Genomic DNA, 21,861 nt, shown 5'->3' with positions numbered 1-21,861 from the left:
TGGAGGGGAGGGGGGGGGGAGGGGGGGGAGGGGAGGGGGGGGGGAGGAGGAAATCTCTGGGGTCTCCCCATCCCAAGCAAGCACACATCATGGGGGCCCGAGCCATGAGCCAGGAATTTGGCAAATAAGGGAGACTCCTGAGTAAATCGGTGGGAGAGGAGGAGGAGGAGGAGCAAGGGCTTAAAATGTGGTACCCTTGTGGCAGGGTAGAGGAGAAAGGCGAGAAGTAATGTGGAGAGGACCTCCAATTACTGTTATCGCTCCCTTCTCTCTCTCTCCCTTCAGCTCCCCACCCCTTCCCTCGATCAGAGAATTCTCCTGATCTGTCTGCCATCTCCCCTCAAACTTCTCAGCTTTTTCTTCTACCCTCTCCTCGGTGTGTATATCCCTTACCTGTTGATCTGTGCTCTTCCACCCCCCTCCCCTCCAAACCCCACCCCACCTTTGTCTTCAGACATCTGCCTGACTTTCTACGTTCCTGACCACCGTGGATGCTGTGTGACATGCTGAGTTTCTCCAGCATGTTTGCACACTGTAAATTGGTTGTGCTGTTTCCTTTCTTAGGGGAGTGACTACATAAAGTATACAATTGCTTTTGTCACCTTAATATTTCGTCATTCCACCAATCTTCCTTGTTATCTTCTGTAAAGATGCCATCTAAAACTTTTTTACCAGTTAATTTACCAGTACCATTTTATTCATACAGAAACAAGATCTTGAGCCTACTCCAATAATTAAGCATCATTTTGTACTAATTGTATATTTTTATTTTCCCTGCTTTTCCATCAACATTCATAATGGGAGCAGGAGTAAGCCATCCAGCCCATTCAGCTTGCTCTACCATTTGTTACAGACCCCAAGGACCCCAAAACCCAGCAGCAATACAAATTCACAAAGATAAAGGGTTACTTAAACAAAAGTTACTTTTAATTTTCTTTAAACATAAAAACAGGATCAAACTTTAACTTATTACTATTAACTTAACCCCCTCCTAATTCTAAGTGCGCATGGAGGTAACGTGTGTAAGTTCAGAAAAGTTATTTCATTCACAGTCCAATCTCACTTCTAACTCCTCCAAGTTCACCAGTATCAGGCAATTCTTATACTGTGCACAGAATTTAACATTTATGAATCTTCACCAGGCTTTGGTGCTTGAAAGCTACATGGTTACCGCTCAGGAAGGTTCTTGTCCATTTTCAGAGAGAGATTTGTTTATTGGACACACATAAACTGATTCCTTCCGATCAGCCACTTCAGTAACTTTCCCTATCAGGGTTTTCCAGATGATAACCTCTTTCTTTCAGTTCACCATAGAGCTCCTTTTCTGTGTCCCTTATCTCAGGCGAAACATTATACAGCCAGCCATCTCTTGCATGCAGCACAAGGGCTTTGAATAGGCTGAACTAAGAACTCACAACCATCTTCAAAATGGGGTTTCAAACAACCTTCCAAAAGCTACTGCAGAAAACCTGCAGTCAGTCTTTGCTTTCTTAGAGAAAGCCTGTTTGGTGGTCTCTCTCTCTCTCTCTCTCTCTCTCTCTCTCTCTCTCCTTGCAAAACCACATGGCCTTAGAACAGCAAACTGCATTTAGACAGATTGCAGCACCAGACCCAATCTTCTGAGTCCATTCATCTGTTGCTTTCCAAAGCAATAATCCAAATTAATGCACAGCATGTCCAATTAACACCTACTTGTGAAGTCCTTCAGTAAAGCAGTTACCATTGTCTTTACAAAAGCATTTGAACTCTGGACTGTCTGGCTTGAGCAGAGCTCTGGCATTTTAAATGAGATCTGTGTTGTGAAGTTTTTGTGTTTGTTTGTGACCTACACTTAAAAGAAACTCCACAATTTATCTTCCAAAAACACATTTATAACACACATTCAATGAAATCATGACTGATCTGATAATAGGCTCAACTCCACCTACCTGCCTTTTCCCCATTATCCCTTAATTCCCCTACTACGTAAAAATCTATCAAACCTTGTTTTAAATATATTTACCGAGGTAGTCTCCACTACTTCAGTGGCCTGCGAATTCCACAGATTCCTCCGCCCCCCAACCAGGGAAAGCAGTTCCTCCTCATCGCTGTCCTAAATCTACCACCCTGAATTTTGAGGCTATGTCCCCTAGTTCTGGTCTCCCCTACCAATGGAAACCACCTACCTACCTTTATCTTATCTATGCCTTTCACCTCACTGACAAAAGGCAAAGGAGGAAAAACCCAACACCCAACCCCAACCAACCAATTTTCCCTTGCAACCGCTGCAATCGTGTCTGCCTGTCCCGCATCGGACTGGTCAGCCACAAACGAGCCTGCAGCTGACGTGGACTTTTTACCCCCTCCATAAATCTTCGTCCGCGAAGCCAAGCCAAAGAAGAATTTTATATATTTCTAAGATCCCTGGCCTATTAAGGATAGATTGTCGTGCAATTGTTAATTTGGGGCTGCAGATCAGATACCTCTTCTCAAAACCACCCAATTTCCATCCCTGTTCAATTTGAGTGAAAAAATCAGATTCAGATTTATTGTCAGAGTACATAAGACATCACATACAACCTTGATATTTTTTCTGAGGGCAAAGCAGAATACCAGCTATTGGTAATGCAAAAAAACTACACAACATACACATGTAAACAAATAAAGAAAGGTAAACAGATAAAGAAATGTAAACAAACTGCATTACAGGGAGAATTTAAAAAAAAATCAATCATGCAAAAGTAGGAGAACCTGATTGAGTGTGTGGTTGAGGAGTCTAATGGTGGAGGGGTAGCAGCTATTCCTGAACCTGGTGGTGCAAGTCTTGTGGCACCTAGACCTCTTTCCTGATGGTTGCAGTGAGAACTGAGCATGTGCTCAGCTGTGTCCACTATCTTTTGGAGGGCTTTACGCTCAGGCGTATTGGTGTTCCCATTGCAAACAATGGTCAGCACACTTTCTACCACATATCTGTAGAAATTTGCCAGGGTTTTTGATGTCATACCAAACCTCCACAAACTAAAACGGTTTGAAAATGCTGCCATCCCTCCTCCTCTCACCCAATATCAACAAAAATAGATCATCTGGTTCATCCTTTGAATGTTTTTTGCTGAATCCTGCCACGTTTTCCCACACCACAGCCATCACTTCGAAATAATTCACTGAATGTGAAACACTTTTCCATTGCATCCCATTTATGATAGAGCACGATACAAGAAGCTTGGTCTTATTTTTTGTGGTGGCTAGCCAAGGGTGCCACTGCAACATAGTTGGCTTGGTATCTTGGCAGCAGAAGCTGCTTAGATTGGAATGAATGGGAAAGGAGAAAAGAAAAGAGTGTGAACACAGCAGGAAGTGAATTGATACTCCAGAAGCTGATTTCATTTGGGTAATTTATAAGTGTGTGGAGAGTGGAAATTTCATTGCATTAAATTGTTGTAGATTTCAAAAATTTTAAAAGTATTAGTTTCCCTTTGAACCCATCATTCCCAATATAGACATTTCTCTCTCTCTCTCTCTCTTCCCCCACCCCCCCCCCCCCTTTCATGATGTCTAAATGTTGTACCAGTATGCTGTTTAAAATCTGAGATATATGAAAGCACATCAATTATATTCTGGAAAGGAAACACAAACCTCATGCAGAAAGAATTGGGTCTTGGCAGATTTGCTCAGAGACCAAACAGTTTCTCCTGGCAACACTTAATGTTGTTTTTGGAAAGAAAAAAACCTCCGTTTTCATTTCACTGAATAATTGCTAAGCAACAAACCATGTAGTTGTCAGGTGTGTTCCATTTGTGAAGAGTGAGTTGGTTCTATTTGCCTGGGTTTATAAACTGGCCTCTCACTTAATCAAAAATGGTAGATTGTTTGTCTTTGTTTTGTTTTTTGTATTTTTAATAACCATAAAATTATATAGAATTAGCATCACTGAGCATTACACTTGATCCAATATGTCCATGATGATGCTTATCCTCCATGTGAACTATTTTCATTTTATTTATCTCCCTCTTTATCAATATTCAATCACTTAAAGATGCTGCAAGATCACAAGTCCAGTTTATTGTCATCTGATTGCACAGGTACAACCCAACGAAATAACGTTCTCCAGTCCTCGGTGCAAAACACGCAATCAGACATAACACACATACAGACAAACAATACATATAATTCATATATATTTATATACAAATAAAGTTATTTCATGAATATGAGAGTCTCGGATGGTGAGCAGATCCTTTGGTGGTTCAGCCTTCCCACGGCCCATGGGTAGAAGCTGTTCCTCAGCCTGGTGGTGCTGGCGCTCATATTCCTGCATCTCTTTCCTAATGGGAACAGCTGAATGATGCTGTGTGCAGGGTGGAAGGGGTCCTCAGTGATTTTGTGCGCCCTCTTCAGACCATGATCCTGATAGGAAGTGGGGTGGTGGGGAGGGAGACTCCAGTGATTCTCTCTGCCACTCTTATGTTCGTGTGGATTGACCTCCAATCCATTTCTCTGCAGCAACTGTACCGCACTGTGATGCAGCCGACCAGGATGCTCTCGGTAGAGCTCGTGTAGAAGGTTGACATAATGGTGGCTGATAGCCTTGCCCACTTCAGTCTTTTCAGGCAGTGCATTCACTCTTGAGGCTTCATGGCAAGTGAGGAGATGTATGTCCACAATGGGTCATTTGTGAATTCCAAGGAACTTGGTGCTGTCTACTCTCTTCACTAATCTTGATGTCCAGTGGAGGGTGGTTATTTTTGCTCTTCCTGAAATCCACGATCATCTTTATTTTGTCCATGTTGGGATTCAGGTTGTTACAAGTAATTTAAATTATTGATGTGCTTTGTGAAATAAGAGGTTCCAGAGTAGCAAGGAATAACTCTACTGTACACTATCGTCAAAACAATTCTGCCCTGTTCTGCACAGAAACATTTGCAGTAATGAAGCAGATGGTCACCTGCTATAGTCCCTAAAGAGGAAAACGCACAATATTACATGAGCCACCTCTATTTCATACAGAATAATAGCAGCATTTCCTGATAATATGTTCTATATCATGTGGTTACATTTTCCTCCTTAAATGCATCCATGACATTTGTTTCAAGAGCTCTGCATGGCAAGAAGTTCCAAATTAAGTAACAATGTTCTGACATTCAGGATCATTTGTTTTTTCTCATGTTCTGTTTAATTTTTTTTGATAATTGTTCTTTCGTATGAACAGAGACCATCATTGGTGCACATACCAAAAGCTTCCACAAATTTCTCCTATGCTCCTCCTCTTTGTCTTCCTGGCTTAGATGTTAATTGAATGAATTGTTTAAAATGCCTCAGGTTTAACAATGATAATTTTACTGAGTTCCAACATTCTATCTTGTGGATTTCACACCAGAATTTCTTTGATAGAAATGAAACAATATCATCATCTGGCTCCATATTGTCTTAATGGGTAGAAACTCAATTCTGAATTGTGGATTAGCATGAAGGGTTGTTGTTTTGGAGTGTGAGTATTCATCTCAATGTATTAGTTGTGGGATCACATTTTCCTATCTGCTATAATGAAAATTACAGTCACAGCCCTAACGTTCAAACTGTTTTCAACCACAAAATCCTTTTAAAGTGCTAGAGGACCATCTGAAATAAATCTAATTGGAACTTGCTGTCTTTAGATGTTTTTAATATCCTACTACATACCCATGGCCAGATTAACGTGGTAGTGAGAGTAGCAAATGCCACAGGCCCTGTAATTTCAACGCCCCGCGTATATGTACAGGTACTATGAATTATGAGAATCATTTTCTTTGTACAGCAGTTATCGGATTCCACTGATAGTCTGTGTTAATAACCCCGTTTAAAGGTGATAATTGGATAAAATCGGTAACCTTAAATTTAATCGGGGTTATTAACACAGATTATTCCCGGCAGCTTGCGGTGACAGCTCAATGCGGGCACAATGGCCATCTTGGTTACCCATAATCCCCCACACAGCTGGAACTGAGTGTCAGTGCCAGGGAAACAGAGTGGTTCCAGCTGCATGGGGGATTATGGGTAACCAAGACAGGTATTGATCCCATATTTTTTTTAACAAAATGTGTAAGTAAGTTTTAACAGGAGAGGGGTAGGCAGGGTGCAATTTCAGTGTTGGTGTAATTTTAGTGTAAGTGCTTGCCCCCCCCCCCCCCACCCCCGCACTGTGCATGCACCAGCCAACGCTATTTTGGAACGCGCTTGCCTCAGCCAGACAATTTAGGGCCCTTTTAAAATATTTGCTACAGGCCCCACAATACCTTAATCTCGCACTATTGAAATACATTAAAAAATAAATAGGCCTCTGATTTATGTCATTAAAAAATTTTCATTTTCATGCAAAGTTTCTGTTTATGGTTGCATGACAGTAGAGTGCGTAAATTTGTGGCTATCATTCAGAATCAAAATGCATTTAATGAAGCTTAGGATTTAACATGTGCTGTTCCAATATTACCTGATGTAATTAAATGTGTGCTATTGTTTGCAGATGGAAATGCAAGTTAAGATGGGAAGCTTTGATCCAATTGCTTCAATAGATTGCATTAATGCAAAGTTGCAAAAGGAGATGGGAAGAGAAGCTTAACTGGAGGGTGTGAAATTGACATGTAATCCCATAAAGGAAGGAATTTCAGAGGTGAGGAACTGGGCCCTTGGACTGACTTGTTAATATAGAATGTTTACAGGATCATTACTTGAGCATAACCACTTTGATGCTGGGGAAGCGCTCAGGCCCGAAATGTTGGTAATATATCTCTACCTCCTATGGATCCTGCGAGTCCAGCTGAGTTCCTCCAGTATTTCTGTGTTTGACTACAATCCTAGCATCTGCAGACTTTCATGTTTCAGTGGTGAAACAGGTTGTGCTGCAACTGAGCTCCAGTGACAACGATTTTGTATAGGAAAGACATGGAGAGACACGGACCTAATGCACGCAGATACCATCATAGTTGGTGTGGCTGAGATAGGCAGGATGGCCTTTTTTTTGTTGTTGTTCAGTTCTATGAGTTTATAATACTGTGATTCATTCCTGACCTTGGATGTTTTCTGTATATTTAAATTTTAAAATTTAAATATTTCAATTTATACGTACAGCATATAAAAAAAAGTCCTTTCAGCCCATGAGCCCGTGCCGCCCAATTATACCCAATTGAACTATAACCCCCATTACGGTTTGAATGGTGGGAGGAAACTGGAGCACTTGGAAGAAACTCATGCAGACATGTAGAGAACGAATAAACTCCTTACAGACAACGTGGGATTTGTACCCCAGTCCTGATAGCTTGCACTGTAACAATATTTGCACTAACCGCTATGCTAACCATGGAGCTAAGTTATTGCCCTAGTGACTGTGAATGTTCCCTGGTGATTCTGTTTCCTCCTACATCCCATAGATGCACTGAGAGGTTAATTGGCTTTTGTACATTGCTTCAAGTGTCAGTGGAAAGCATGACATTCAGAAGTAGTTCATGGAAGTGAGAGATGGAAATAAATAAGGGAGTGAAATTCTTGGTCATGCTCTGCTGGTATGAAATCAATACGCTGGATTGTTGAGAAAATATAAGTAGAGTGGGTCTTCAGGAAGAGATCCAATAGAAAGAGTTTAACAAAGGACTCAAGTTGAAATAACTTGCTGTCACTTAACTGAGAGACAATGATATTGGAGGAAATCCTGGAAAGATCAAAAATGGGCAAGAAAAACATGGTGTTTAGAAATAAGAATTTGAATAGCATTTGCGTAACTAAAAGAGGAAGAAAAGTTTCGACAGATAGAACATTACCAGTATGAAACAGAAGGGATACAGTGCCATTTCCGACCATACAGGTGGTCTCTGACATATGTCTGAGATCCATTCTGACCAATTGATCAGATCTCAAAATGTAAGTAAGTCAGATGTTTGTTACTCTGGGCCTGCGCTCAGCTCCCCAACCTTGAACACCGATACCGCCATCACCTTCGTGTTCCGAAAATAGAACACATTTGGTGACAGCGGAGTTTCGGGGGCCTCCCGGCCAGGGCCCTCCTGGCCTGTGGCCGCTGCCATGCTGGTCAGTCAAAATAAACAGCCCCTGGATCTCTGGGACCTGATGCGTAATTTTTATATTTACATTTTTCTTTATTTTAAAAAATTTATACAGTTTTTTTTGGTCAGAAATGGCATAGGTCGTAAGTAAAGGACCACCTGTACATATATTGTTTTTGTTAAATATCCACTGTCGCCAAAGATTTCAAGTCAAGGACTATTATCCTTGAGCCCAGGTAACCAGATTAAATGACTACCATCCTATGGCACTAACATCTACGATCATGAAGTGCTTTAGACAACTGGTGATGGATTGCATTAAAGCACACCTCTCAGCGACATTGAACTCATTCCATTTTGTCTACCATCTAAACCGATCCATAAATGATGCAATAACCTTAACTCTCCACTCTGTCATGCCCCAGGCTGCTGTTTTATTGATTTCACCTCAGCATTCAAAACAATCATCTCAGAGGCTGGTGGATAAATTGTTCTTGCTGGAACTCAATACCCCTCTTTGCAACTGGCCCTAGACTTCTTGAAGGAAAGTCTGTGAATATTTTGATCACTGAGTCTCAAAATGGAAGACTACAGAATGAAAAATCAATTTTATGAAAAAGATACGAATTGTTTTGCTTAGATATCAATTAGGATAAACACTGTGTTGTCTGACGAAAATGAAATTTCAATTTGCCATCAGCTCTCAAGACAATAAACTGCAATACCACCAGGAAGTCTGAAAAATTATCTGCACAGTTTTAAAAATGCTGTGGTTCACACAACATTGATTGTGAACAATGAGCATTATTTTAAGGCTTATTAATTGTCTGAATTACCACAATATTTCGCAAGTCATCTATAAACGACCCTCATGTCTCATGAACATTCTGTGATTGACTGCAATAGAGGTTAAGATCCTGTTGAGAACAGAAAGTTAAATGTCAAAATGAATTACAGCGTTACTGTAAAAATGTACTTCTAAAGGAAATGAATATCTTTTGAAATCAGTAAATTCCTTATTGTCTCTGCCATGGTTCACATGTGAAATAGGTGATCAGTTTGTAGCCAATTTTAAAAGCTTTACTGAAGAGTGAAAGTGAGTAGCAGTATATAATCTAATCAAGTCAACATGAATTCATGAAAGATATAAATAATCTTTGACAAATTTGTATGTGAAGGGAGAGATGATCAAGTGGAAGCTGTTGATGTAGAGATTTTAGGTTTCAAGTGTCATTTGACATTAACAAAAGAGGTTGGTGCATAAATAAAGAGCCCAAAATATTGGAGAAAGTATTTTGGCATGGTTTGTAAACTGGGTGTTGCATAAAAAAAACAGCATCCTTTTTCATGCTGGAAAAATCTAGTTAATGGTGCACCTTCGTGATTAGTTCTTGGCCCTCATGTGCCTGCTATTTGTCTCTGAGATTATGAGGAGAGGATGAGGATTTTGTGATTCTGCAACAGGGTGTTGATGGAGTGACTGGGTGAAAATCTGGTAAATGCAGTTTAATGTGGGGAGCTGTGAGGTGATGTACATCGTGAAGAAGAATCAAAAGGTGGATTAGTATCAAAATAGAGAGAGGGAGTACAAATCAGTATAGTTTAGAGGGATATAGGTGGTCCAATGCATGAATCATAATAAAATTAGCAAGGCAAATAGTATGTTACCTATTATTGTAAAGGAATTGGAATAGAAAAACTGGAAAATTAGGTTGCAATTGTGCAGGGTGTTGGTGAGGCCATATCTGGGACACTGTGTGTTTATTTCATATAAAAAAAAAAGTATATAGTAACATTAGAGCCAGTCCAAAGTAAATTCACTAGGTAATTACCTGGAATGGTTCGTCCTATCAATCGGCTATACAGTTTGGGCTTGAATTCCTTGGAGGTTTGAAGAATGTGGTCATATAATTTAGGAAATATATACTCGTATGTTTTTACAAACTTGGCGCCTGTACACTCAAGTCATGGGATTAAATTTGTCGTGATGTCCTTTTTAGCCTTCTAGACCTGCGGGATTCTCCTCTGTATGTTTATGTTAGAACTGATGATTTGTACTGGATGACATCTCTCCCTGCAATCCAAAGATCTTTTTTTTATTTCTCCTTTTTATTTTTTCAGTTTGTAAATTTTTTTTGAGGGGGGGGGGTTTGGAGCGGGCTGAAAACCATCACGTCTGTAATCAATTTGTTCTTTTTTTGTTATCTGTCTTTCTTTGGCTTGGCTTCACGGACGAAGATTTATGGAGGGGGTAAAAAGTCCACGTCAGCTGCAGGCTCGTTTGTGGCTGACAAGTCCGATGCGGGACAGGCAGACACGGTTGCAGCGGCTGCAGGGGAAAATTGGTGGGTTGGGGTTGGGTGTTGGGTTTTTCCTCCTTTGCCTTTTGCCCTGCGGTCTTCTTCAAAGGAGGTTGCTGCCCGCCAAACTGTGAGGCGCCAAGATGCACGGTTTGAGGCGTTATCAGCCCACTGGCGGTGGTCAATGTGGCAGGCACCAAGTATCTGTAGTATTATCTGTAGTATTATAACAATTGTAGTTACTGCATGTATGGAATAGTAAATAAAATATTTTTAAAAAAGAAAGTTGTCATATAATAGATAGGCTTGATTTATTTTATCACATCACTTTCCAATGGCAGAATGACATTTACCCATAATCCATGTTTAAGTGTTGTTGTGGCTGCAGGTCTGTGAATTCTAGAATGAGCTGAAAGACATACCTCAAAAGTCCAAGCTGACTCAATTTTATTCTGAGGGAGAGCTGACTTGCTGGTGGTACATCATTTCAGTTGAGATATTAAATTAAAGAAAGAAAAAGACTGCAGATGCTGAAAGTTGTATGAAAAAGCAGAACACCAGAAGAACACAATGGATTAAGCAGCATCTGTGGAGGCAAAGGGTGTGAGTTGAAATTTTAGGTCAAGATCATAAATCAGGACTGAATGTTTATTGGAGTTTCCAGCTGCACACTCAGGTGGATTCTAAAGAACCCTTTTACTCCCGCACAGGAAAACAAATGTCACAGGAACAATAAACATTATTCTTTTCAATAAAATGATTTGTTTTAATTCTATTTCCTCATCAATGTTTTATCTTGTGATATGTCTTAAATCTGATTTTTTAAAATGAAAATTTAGACCTACAGTACAGAAACAGGCACTTTTGGTATATGAGCCCCCAGTTACACCCAATTGGCCTTCAACCCTAGTACATTTTGAAGGGTGGGATGAAATCAGAGCACCTGAAGGAAACCCACAAGGATACAGGGAGAACATACAAACTCTTTACAAGCAGCGCCGGTTTCGAACCCCAATCGCTGGCGCTGTAACAGTGTTGGTGCTAACCAATACAGTAACTGTGCTGCTCGATTTTTCTGCATTTATTTCTTAGTTTGGGCTCTGTGGCAAAGTGAAAACAATTCTAATTTAGTGAAAATATATGCTGATGAGGGAGGGAGAATTTATAGGGCTACTCTCAGCAACGTTTACAGGAAGCAGCTTCCTTTGAGAGCAAGATCAGTCGATTAGATTTTTTTGATGGTTCTGGGTATTTCCACATTTTCTAAAAGTAAATTGAAGCATTACAGTTACAAAAGTCAAGAAATGCTCCATCATTTTATATTCAGTAAATAGCATGAATAATGAGTACAATAAATTGCACTAATTCAACTAAATGCAGAACATTGACTGAGATGATCTCAGCATGTATTCTAATCACCTCTCTGTTTTAAGGGTTGAAACTTAGGCATTTCCTCTTCCGAAGATGTGCTCTATTTGCCTTCTCCAATCCTGATTTTACTAAGTATTTATTTTTATGTTCTGTGTAATCAGTCAATGAGAAGTGTTCAGTCCTTGATGAATGTTGGCACTAAAAGAAACCTCTCAAAACAAATGAGTTTCCTGGTTGCAGATGTTGAGATGCCTCAATGAACCCAGGTCATATCAGTTTGAAGTTGCTCCACCATCATGCTCTCAAAAAAAAAGCAAATTCACTTTGTTTTAACTTAGGATGATCACAACATAACTAAATACTTTCTTTGAGGAGATCAATGAATAATCAAAAAATGCAACTTTCTAAAAGGGTTAAAATGTGACATTAAATATTTTTCACAAGAATGTCTAACTTTTACCAGCAGTGAGAAAAATTCAGGGAGACAAATACATTTTTCTTGGCGCATGGTAGAACATGCGCTCATCCCCACCTTGATTCCGAGAGCTGAGAAATTGGTGCAGATCACTTAAAAGTTTTTTTTTGGTGCTGAAAACAAGTTATAGGCTGTATTTTGTTTGTCAGTTCATTGGTAGGCACACGTTTATGGATAGTGTAAATAATTGGTTGCTGTGCACATTAACATGACAACACTTCAAAATTACATCAATTGCAGTGAAGCACCTAAAAAAAATTCTAAGGTAAAGTCTAGGAAGGGCATGCAATATATCCATAACTTCAATTTTTTTATAGATTAGGGTTCTATTGAAACTTTTTATTGTTGTGAATTTATTGTAATGGATAGTGTAACACACCTTTCTCATATCAGTAGGTTATCAGATTTCCAATGATAAATGATCCTGTCAGTTTTTTAAAAAGTCAGGTGGTACTCCCAATAATAATGCTTATATTTGTGGTTAAGTATTTGAGGATTTAAAGTAGGAGTGGGATATCTTTTATGAACCATAAAAATGCATAGTTTCACTTTTGGAGGTGATGGGCTTACATTGGTCATTTGCCAATTTCTGATAAGATTATATTAGACGCTTCACTGTCATTCTTCTCTGAATGTCTCGTTCTCTCCTCTCACAACTTTTAGAAAATCTGCTCATCCACCTCTTCCAGTGCACAGAAATTGAATTTCGCCCTCTTTTAGCATGCTGAATAAGGTGCCATTGCCCATTCAGAATTCCACAGAGAGAAAGAAAATCAATAAATTATGCAAAAGTACATTAAACGCCACTTTTTGAGGATAGAAACATGCTAAATTTTAACTGGGTTGTTCCTGAAAGAAGCAATATGATGAGTGCAATATGGATAACTTTAAAGTTGAAGAATTTACCTCTGGTCCAGTTGCCAAAAACATGTTCACAGGTTCAGAAAAAAACATTGTATTATTGATAATCAGCTTCATTCAGTGTAGAGCCATCTCCTGCACATTCTATGATTTTTTTAAAGTACAATTTGAAATTAGTTTCCTCTTTTTCAGTGCAATTTTCATTTTCTGGCATAAAACTCCCATTGTAATGTATCATTAATCTGTAGTGTGATTGTTAAATATACCAGCCTGAAAAACACATTCCTTACTAATTCTTATCATTGCATTAAGGTGACCATCCAAACTCTACACTCAAGGTGTGTATTGTGGAGGATCATGGCTGTCACATGACAGCACTGCCCACTACCTGGTCAGAAGACACACCACTTGCCAATCAAGGTTTCACCCTTGCATCCTTCAGTGCACACCTGACTATTGGTCACTTCAAGTACCTTTATACTTGGCCTTGGGCTATTGGCCTTTATAATTGACTAGACCTTACTGGCACCGAGCCATTGGTCCAATGTAAATTACCTGGGTTGGACCCTCCAGCCATCCTGTACTTGGCCTTGAATCATTGGCTGTTGTATGCTGGCACCAAGCCATCCAACCCTGTAAATTACCTGGGGTAGACCCTCCAGCGCTATAAAGGGTGCCATGTGTGCTTGGTTCTTACTCTTTGCCATCTTTGAGGGACCACCCTGCTTCACTCCAGGCCAAATACCGTGGAACAGTACTGGAGAATCCTTAGGTCAAGAGTGCACTGTTAAAGGGTTGGGAGCGTTTTAATTAGTGTCTTTAGTAGCATAGAGCCATGACTGCACTGAGTCAAGGGGTATTGTATATACCTAGTTCGTTTGTGTGTGTTTTATTCCCATTATGATTTTTCCACACTCATATTCTGTAAATAAAATTATTTACTATGTCCAGAGTCCTTGCATTTGAGACGCATGGAATTTGTTTTCTCCCTCACAACTAAGCGATTTTATTTTACGCTATCCCTTTAAACTACAGGAACAGGAAAAGTGGGTACAGAGCTTTTGCTTCTCAAAGTGCAGGAATAATTGTAGGGTCTCTGTTATGTTCTTGCTCAACCAATCTGCCTCCCCGACACTGTTCCTGGTACAGCCTGCGCACCTCCTTTTGAACATCTGATAGCACTCTCTCATTGCCCCATCTCTAATCATTCAGGTGGCTGTACCTGTTACTCTACATGCTGGCAACTGCAAGAATTTCCAATGCCTTCAGCTGGGTTGAAAGCAGTAATGTCCATTTCATTGCAGCCTTTTTCAGGGAAATGCAACAACAACATTCGCTGAAGCTAACAACGTTGAACAATTTTTTCAAAACGATTCCTTCCTGAAAAGAAATTGGGGATTATGATAGATAACTTCAAACTGAATGCAAAGATGACTTCAGATTTTGCTGTATCATGTTGGAAATTGGAGAAACATTAAATTAACTTTTATTGAATATGTTTAATTTGCAAAATGATGGTGATACATTGTGATAGTTAAACTGATCTAAAACTATTTTGCCATTAATTTTCATTTGTATTCAGCATCTGATGCCTCTTGTGTCAGTGTCCAACAATAGCCAGCATTAATGGATTCCAGTTGCCCTGATACTGCTTTTCCATGGTTGCAATGTCCTGGTGAAACCCTTCACCATGTTTGTCACTGGCTGCACCAAGATCAGCAGGGAAGAAGTTGAAGTGTGAATGCAGAAAATGAATTTTCAATGGCATGGTGGCACTTCATGGTTTTTAGCACAAAAAACAGCCCATTTGGCCCTTCTAATTCTGCTGAAAAATCATTCTAGTTCCACTGACCTGCACCCATTGCATAACCCTCCAGACCTCTTCCATCCATGTATCTATCCAATTTATTCTTAAAACTTAAGAGTGAGCCTGCATTTACCATGTCAGATGGCAGCTCATTTCACAATACCACCACTCTCTGAATGCAGAAGTACCCCCTAATGCTTGAAGCATGTTAAAATATAACAGAATCACAATAATATCAAAAAGGAGTTAAAATAATATCTGTAAGGAGTTGCACATTTTCCCTGTGTTCCATGGGTTTTCCCCAGGGTGGGGGGAGGGGTTCTGGTTTCCTCCCACTGTTCAAAACATATTGGGGGTTGTAGGTCAATTAGGTTTAATTGTGCGACACGGCCTCATGGGCTGAAATAGCCTGTTACCGTGCTGTATGTAACAGAGACAATAGATTATATCTTTAAAAAAAAAGTACAATAGAAAATTTTAAGGTGATTTTCGTGATCACCAGCCCAAAATCCATAAAATACACCCAAAACTGTTCAGGAAGCAAAATCTTCATTGTCCAGTGCGATTAATGTTTGTGTTGTACATGTGACTTTTACAAAGAAAACAATTTTACTAGAAAACAATTTCTGGGACCTGTTGTTCATCATCCTTTTAATAATCTGCTATTGAAATGTTTTACCTTGACCCCAAAAATTCTGCAAAAATAGTATGCCCATAATTTTTTTTAGATCATTCAAATTAATGATGTTGTCAAATGCTGTTTAGTGACATTTAAACTTTATGTAAAGTCGCCTTTCTTTTGTCTTTATATATATTTCCATGGATGAAGCTTTGAAAATTACTGCATGACCAACATTTTTCCAGATACAATACAGATATTTTTTACAGTGAAACCACTTGGTTGCATTATGTTAGCCCAGATCAGAATAAACATTTTGATTTCCCCCCCCCCCCCCTTTCATATGGATAATTTCAGCTGAAAAAAAGTGTTAAGATTAAAGTGAAATGATTAGTGGAGCAGCTGAGCTCAGAGGTTCCTCAAACTTGTGCACAAATCATTTTCTGCAAGTATGACATCGATGTGGCTCTTTATCAGTGGGCAAAAAAGTAACTGACTCAGCAATTTCTAAACGTAGATGAATGTAACAAGGGAATGCCCAGCCTCCAAAGGCAGAGAAGTTGTGTCATATTGAAGATTAGGAAAATATTCTGCAATGTTTGTGACATTTGGCACTGAGTATGCTTTTAATTTAGAATCTCCATTTAATAGAGCCATGTTTAAGAATGAAATGTAAAATGAGAAACCAGTGCCATTCTGTAAAGTGGACTCAACAACTTCCCCTTTTGAGCTGTATATTGTTATGTTTTGAAGTGGATACACATTTGCCTTTGGATTTGTCACACAGAGCTCTCTCAGGCCAAAGATGACAAGGTATTCAGCCAGTACAGCATTGGAGTTGCACAAAGAAAGTCTGAGGCTTGGGACTGATGAGTAATTTAGCAGCTGTCCTACTGTAGTGGTATCGGACACCCACACAACTAACGTGCTGCTGTGACTAAAGGTTGGACTGGCTTTATTGATATCCTTGGAGAAGACGGTCCTACAGTTGCACCTGAGGTTGGCAAGAGCAAACCCACAATCTGGGATGGTGGAGATGCAGCTGCAGTTCCGGAAGTTGCTCTCCTTTTGAAAGATAAGTGTATGGTTACTGTTGCTTAATACAGGGATACAGGCACAGGACCACAGAACTAAGAACACCAGCTGGTTGGATGTAACAGTAGTCTTCTTCATCTTTTCAACCAAGCATGAGGCAGTCTAACAGAATGTTCCCATTTTTCACTGGATCTGAAACAAACAAAAAGGGAATTGATTATTTTTCTTGATTTTTGGATGATCGTTTTAAAAAAAACAATATAGAAAATCCTTTAAATTTCACCAGGCTGAGAAACAGCAGTGAGAGTGCTGAATGAGCAAAGGAACTGCTCAATCTAACCTTCCAAGACTCTCAAATTCACTCAATATCTATTTATTTGTATATATGAGGACTTGTTCTGCATGTTTATTGATAGTTATGTCTGGTTGTGTGTTTGCGTGTTTTTCACTGAGGACCAGAGAATGCTTTTCATTGGGTTGTACTTGTACAATCAAATGAGAATAAACTATTTGACTTATTCAAGTTGTTACATACTTGTTTGGGATGAGGTTGAGCCTAATGGCCTGTTTCCTGGTGTATCACCCTGTGACTAGATAAAGGATGGTTAAATTTCTAAACCACCACTACAATGTATCGGTACATTGATGGCTGAATCAGAGTTGCTGCTTTTCCTGCTCATTTACAGAACTCAAAAGTTTCGTGAGCACTTCTTCCAATTTTTAAACTGTTCTCACCTTCATTTGGTTGCACTGTAACCTTTCCCTTCCCTTTCTTGACTTCTCTAACCCAATTTCAGGGGATAGGTTGGCAACCATTATCTATTGCAGACCTTCATGGATTTCCACCGCACATTGACTTCACTATCTCCCAGTCTAGTAATAATAATCTATTCTCCCAATTCCTCTATCTCACATCTGTTCTGCTCATGCCATGTTCTCCATAAAAGTCTCCAGGGCAAGCATAGCATTGTAATACTGCATAGCACATAAAAGGGCTCTTTGCCTGTGTCTATCTTAATATTATGAAAGGCATAGGTAGGGACTTGCCTGTGATAGATCCATATCCCTCTATGCTTTTCCTATTTAAGACTACATGTTTTTTAACCATTGTATTTGTATTTGCTTCTACCACCTCCTCTGGCATTATCCTCTGTGCGGGGGAAAAAAGTACCACTGAGATACCTTTAAATTTCATGACCCTTCCTATTAAACCTGTGCACACTTGTTCTAGATTCCCCTTGCTCTGGGCAATAGGTTTCTCATTTTCCTCAAACATAGTAGCCTCTCCACTATAGATGACAAGGCTCTCAGTTGTGCCTGTTCCATCTCCTCCTGTTATAGTCATAGACGTACAGCACAAAAATGACCCTTCAGCTGATCATGCCCATTCTAATTTTTCTGCCTTTCACTAACAGTATTTGCCCCTAGGCTTCCTTGCCCTATCTGTCTAAATGTCTCTTACAAGTAGAAAGTGTATTTTATCTCACCACTTTATTTGGCAGTGCTCTCCAGATATCAGTTTCAGTGTTTAAAAAAAAAGTACTCCTCAGATCCACTTTAAAATCCCTACCTCTTATCCGAACCATAAGCCCTCTTGTTTTCGATACCTCTAACATGGAAAAACTCCTTTGGCCTATTCTCTCGATGTCTGTCAACTCATGTGTACTTCCATCAGTTCTGCTCTCATTTTTATAATTTCATTACAACATGGAAAGAGCCACTTATGCTGGCCATGAGAGTAATTCCATCTCCCATTCCATGACTTAGCTTCCTGTGACGTGGTGTAACGGACAGTAAGGAAGCATATCTAAGTTTACACAACAGGATGTAGATCCAGGTAATGTGGGCCAAGGAGTGCCAGATGGAATTTAACTCTTAATAAGTGTGTGGTGTTGCTCTTTGTTAAGTCAAACCAGGGGAGGACTTGCACTGAATAGTAGGGCCCTGGAGAGACCTTGGCCAACCTTTTAATTTAAACATACAGCACAGTAACAGGCCATTTTGGCCCCATGAGTACGCACGGCCCAATTAACCTACATCCCTGGTAAATACTCATGGTTACCATGCTGTAAGTCTAAATTAAAATTTAAAAGGTTGACCACCCATCCTTTGGGGTATCTTTAAAATTTTGAGTAGAATATTTCCCTAATGAAAAGACCACAGTGTGATCATAAGTTTTTTTGAAGAACTATTTGAATGTACTTTCAGTTTTCAATTGCCATGATCAAACTAAATTTCCTGTCCCCTTTGGAAGTGGGACACGGTCATCATAGAAACAAATTGCAGTCTGAGTATTATGAATGTAAAAGTCCAGTTTGCCATGACTTGAGGGACTCAAAATTGACCTCTGATTTGAATTATTTGTAGCTCATTGGTGTCTGGGATTTGAGATATCTTTTTAGATTTAAATATACAGCACTGTACCACAATTAGTTCACGAGCCCATGCTGCTCAATTACACTCAATTAACCTGTAACCCCCCCCCCCCCCCCCCCCAGGGAGGAAACCCACACAGACATGGCGAGAATGTACAAACTCCTTGCAGACAGCGTGAGATTCAAACCCCGGTCCCGATCGCTGGCGCTATATCAGCATTGTACTAACCGTTACGCTAACAGAGCCACCCAATTCTTCATTTAATATCGACAGCAAATACATTTTCTCTGCAGATTTTGTATCCAAACAACCCTGCAATATAGCACAAATCTGAATTTAAAGCCAAGAAGTGACTCAGGAAATCTGCTTAAAAATAAAATTGCACTCATCAAAAATGACTGTTTCAACAATTACAGGGCACAATTTAAAAAAAAGTGTGATTACTATATTCTTCTTTGGCTTGGCTTTGCGGACGAAGATTTATGGAGGGGGTAAAAAGTCCACGTCAGCTGCAGGCTCGTTTGTGGCTGACAAGTCCGATGCGGGACAGGCAGACACGATTGCAGCGGTTGCAAGGGAAAATTTGTTGGTTGGGGTTGGGTGTTGGGTTTTTCCTCCTTTGCCCTTTGTCAGTGAGTTAGCTATGCCACATAAGCTGTTTTTCCTTCCATAAAGGACAGTGGAAAAAAAGCTGTTGTAATGGATCCTTGGAAGAGTCCAAATAAATTACATAACTCAGTCAAAATAAATATACATCTTTCGTAACTACTACAGTAAGATATTTTGTGAATAAAGTATGACCCTCTTTGCTAAATTTATTTAGTCCGAGACACAGCCCACAGAGGAGATGACAATGAACTCATGTCAGTTTTTACAACTACTGTATAGTAGTATTTCTGACAAACTTTCAGTTGTACGCCGCCATGCCTTCTTGAAATGCTTTGGAGAAGTACTGTAATAGTTCAAAGTTACATTCATAATTTTGACATAACTCATTAATGTTTTGATCATAACAGGCTGGTTATTTGGCTTCACAAGGTGAGATTGGCAGTGAAATTATCCAGAAGGGATCATCATTTTACTTTTATCAGTACCAGTGGTGAATTCCTAATTTGTCCTATTTCTTTCTCCTACTCCCTTTTGAAAGCAGCAGCTTCTGTCAAGTTTTGGCTCTGCAGGCACCAGCTGCCCTCTGGTATTGGGGCCAGGTGGCTACTCTTGATGTGCCAGTGCAATTGGAATGATGTGGTTGGTCTTCAGTATCATAAAAACCGAGCCCAAATTCTTCCTCACACAGAATCCATATGCATAATTACACACATTGATTATGCCCTGACATCCTTAATGAACTTCACCTAGCCAATCCAACTGTCAAATAAATCCAGCTACTTTTTTTTATTTTGGTTGATCCCAGCCGATACAGTGCCTTCAATAAGTCTAGTATCTTCCTGACCACTAGGGGCATGTGTATTGGAGGAGTCAATAGAGACAGGGGCCACTTGTAATAGTCACTGAGGAAGCAGGAGTACACGTGTATCATCTATGCTCCTTTAATAATCAACTCTCCTGTTTGTGATCCAAAAATATGTTATTTTCTGTATCTCACATGTAAAAGTCAAACCCCCACCCAGCCACCCACCCACCCACCAGAGATCACAACGCCTTGACTGGATTCTTACCTAGGCCCTCGCCACCTGCCCACCAGAGCTCCTGACGTCCCAATCGCGGACTTAGCACCCAGTCCTGGCCACCCGCCTGCCCATCCGAGCTGCCGATGCCTTGAACACGGACTTCCGCCGAGGCCCTAGCCACCCATCCAAACTCCCAACGCCTCAAATGCAGACTTAACTCCCAGTCCCGGCCGCCCATCTGAGCTCCTGACACCTCAAACGTGGACTTACCCACCCAGTCCTAGCCACCCGCCAGCCCATCGGAAGTCCTGACAGCTCAACCACACAGGTATTTAGCACAGTCAAAAGTAGTATTCATGTTATCGTCAACCCTTTAAATTTTACCCTTAAAATTGGTCCATAATATGTGAATATTCATGAATATATATGGTATACATTAATATACATGTGGACATTATCAGCCACATTTCAATTCCTGGTTGAGCCCCTGCTGAGTGCATGGCTTACTGCCCTACCATCTGGGTCAATCACCCAGAGAGCTATACTTTTAGATTAAGTGAAGTCTTCCATGCAATTTCAATGTTTTTACCAAACATATTTCATGTAAATGCTTTCAGTTTGATCATTTTCATCAAGGCAAAGTATAGTTTGCTGGAAAATTGCCATATGGAAATGAACACAAGGCTGAATGTCAATTTGTCAAACTGATTAACATCTACTAGTGTCTTTAATTAGCTGGAAGAGAGAAGTTTGAGCAGGTTCTGAGGTTTGAACCAACATACACATCAGGCCAGAAGATCCACAGGCGACACATGCACAAATAAAGAAGAAACATTTGACTTACGCAGATAGAATATTGTCAAATTTCGAATCGATCATCATCAGTGTGTTCCCATTGTGGCCCAGATGAACCAGCTTCACACCAGACAGAATAACAATTCTCTCCAGTTGCATCTGCTTCTTATTGCATGCGTACCACTGTTTTCATAGCAGTTGGTTTAGGTGTCTACTGTGAAATATTTGGGGATGTTTCCAATTATACTGTTTCTATTGTTAATCCAGAAAGTAGACTACTGTACTGAACCTATCGTTGCTAATAGCTATTGCAATTTTTAAAAAAAAATGAGGCTATGTAGCTGGAGCCAGAGAAGGCTATTTGTTTCTCCTTTTTAAAGTTTTCTGGCAATAGATTGTAATAGTGAGATTTTGGCAGCGGGTATAAAGATTCTGCAGGCGCAGCTTGTGTACTCCTGCTGTTGCTCACCATTCTATCGCTGTTTAACTCTTGGCAATCACTGGGCTAGAGCACAAGGGAAGAGCCGAAGTCAGCATCATGTGCACACAAACTGGAACAGATCCATACTGCAGAAAACAGCA

General features: G+C 40.0%; 1 protein-coding gene and 1 long non-coding RNA gene across 4 annotated transcripts in view; one reads left to right on the top strand and one right to left on the bottom strand.

Moving 5' to 3' along the window:
* Nucleotides 1-2,351: 2,351 nt before the first annotated feature.
* LOC138738495 (uncharacterized) lies at nt 2,352-10,594 on the top strand. Its single transcript, XR_011341572.1, has 2 exons — nt 2,352-5,464; nt 6,476-10,594. It is a non-coding gene; the product is annotated as an uncharacterized lncRNA (long non-coding RNA).
* Nucleotides 10,595-14,485: 3,891 nt separating this feature from the next.
* The window catches only part of LOC138738494 (exosomal polycystin-1-interacting protein-like), a 42,023-nt gene continuing 34,647 nt past the window's right edge, over nt 14,486-21,861 (bottom strand). For 2 of the 3 annotated variants that reach the window (XM_069888788.1, XM_069888787.1), the window contains exons 2-3: nt 19,082-19,165; nt 14,486-16,669 (exon numbers count right to left, since the gene is read on the bottom strand). In XM_069888788.1, the coding sequence (XP_069744889.1) occupies nt 15,950-16,615 (666 nt within the window). In that variant the 5' untranslated portion in view covers nt 16,616-16,669; nt 19,082-19,165 and the 3' untranslated portion in view covers nt 14,486-15,949. The remainder of the gene's footprint in view (nt 16,670-19,081; nt 19,166-21,861) is intronic. The other variant, XM_069888790.1, reaches the window with a different exon arrangement.

Source organism: Narcine bancroftii, chromosome 7 (genome assembly GCF_036971445.1).
Source record: "Narcine bancroftii isolate sNarBan1 chromosome 7, sNarBan1.hap1, whole genome shotgun sequence".
Taxonomy (NCBI): domain Eukaryota; kingdom Metazoa; phylum Chordata; class Chondrichthyes; order Torpediniformes; family Narcinidae; genus Narcine; species Narcine bancroftii.
This window is presented reverse-complemented; position numbering and strand designations above follow the sequence as displayed.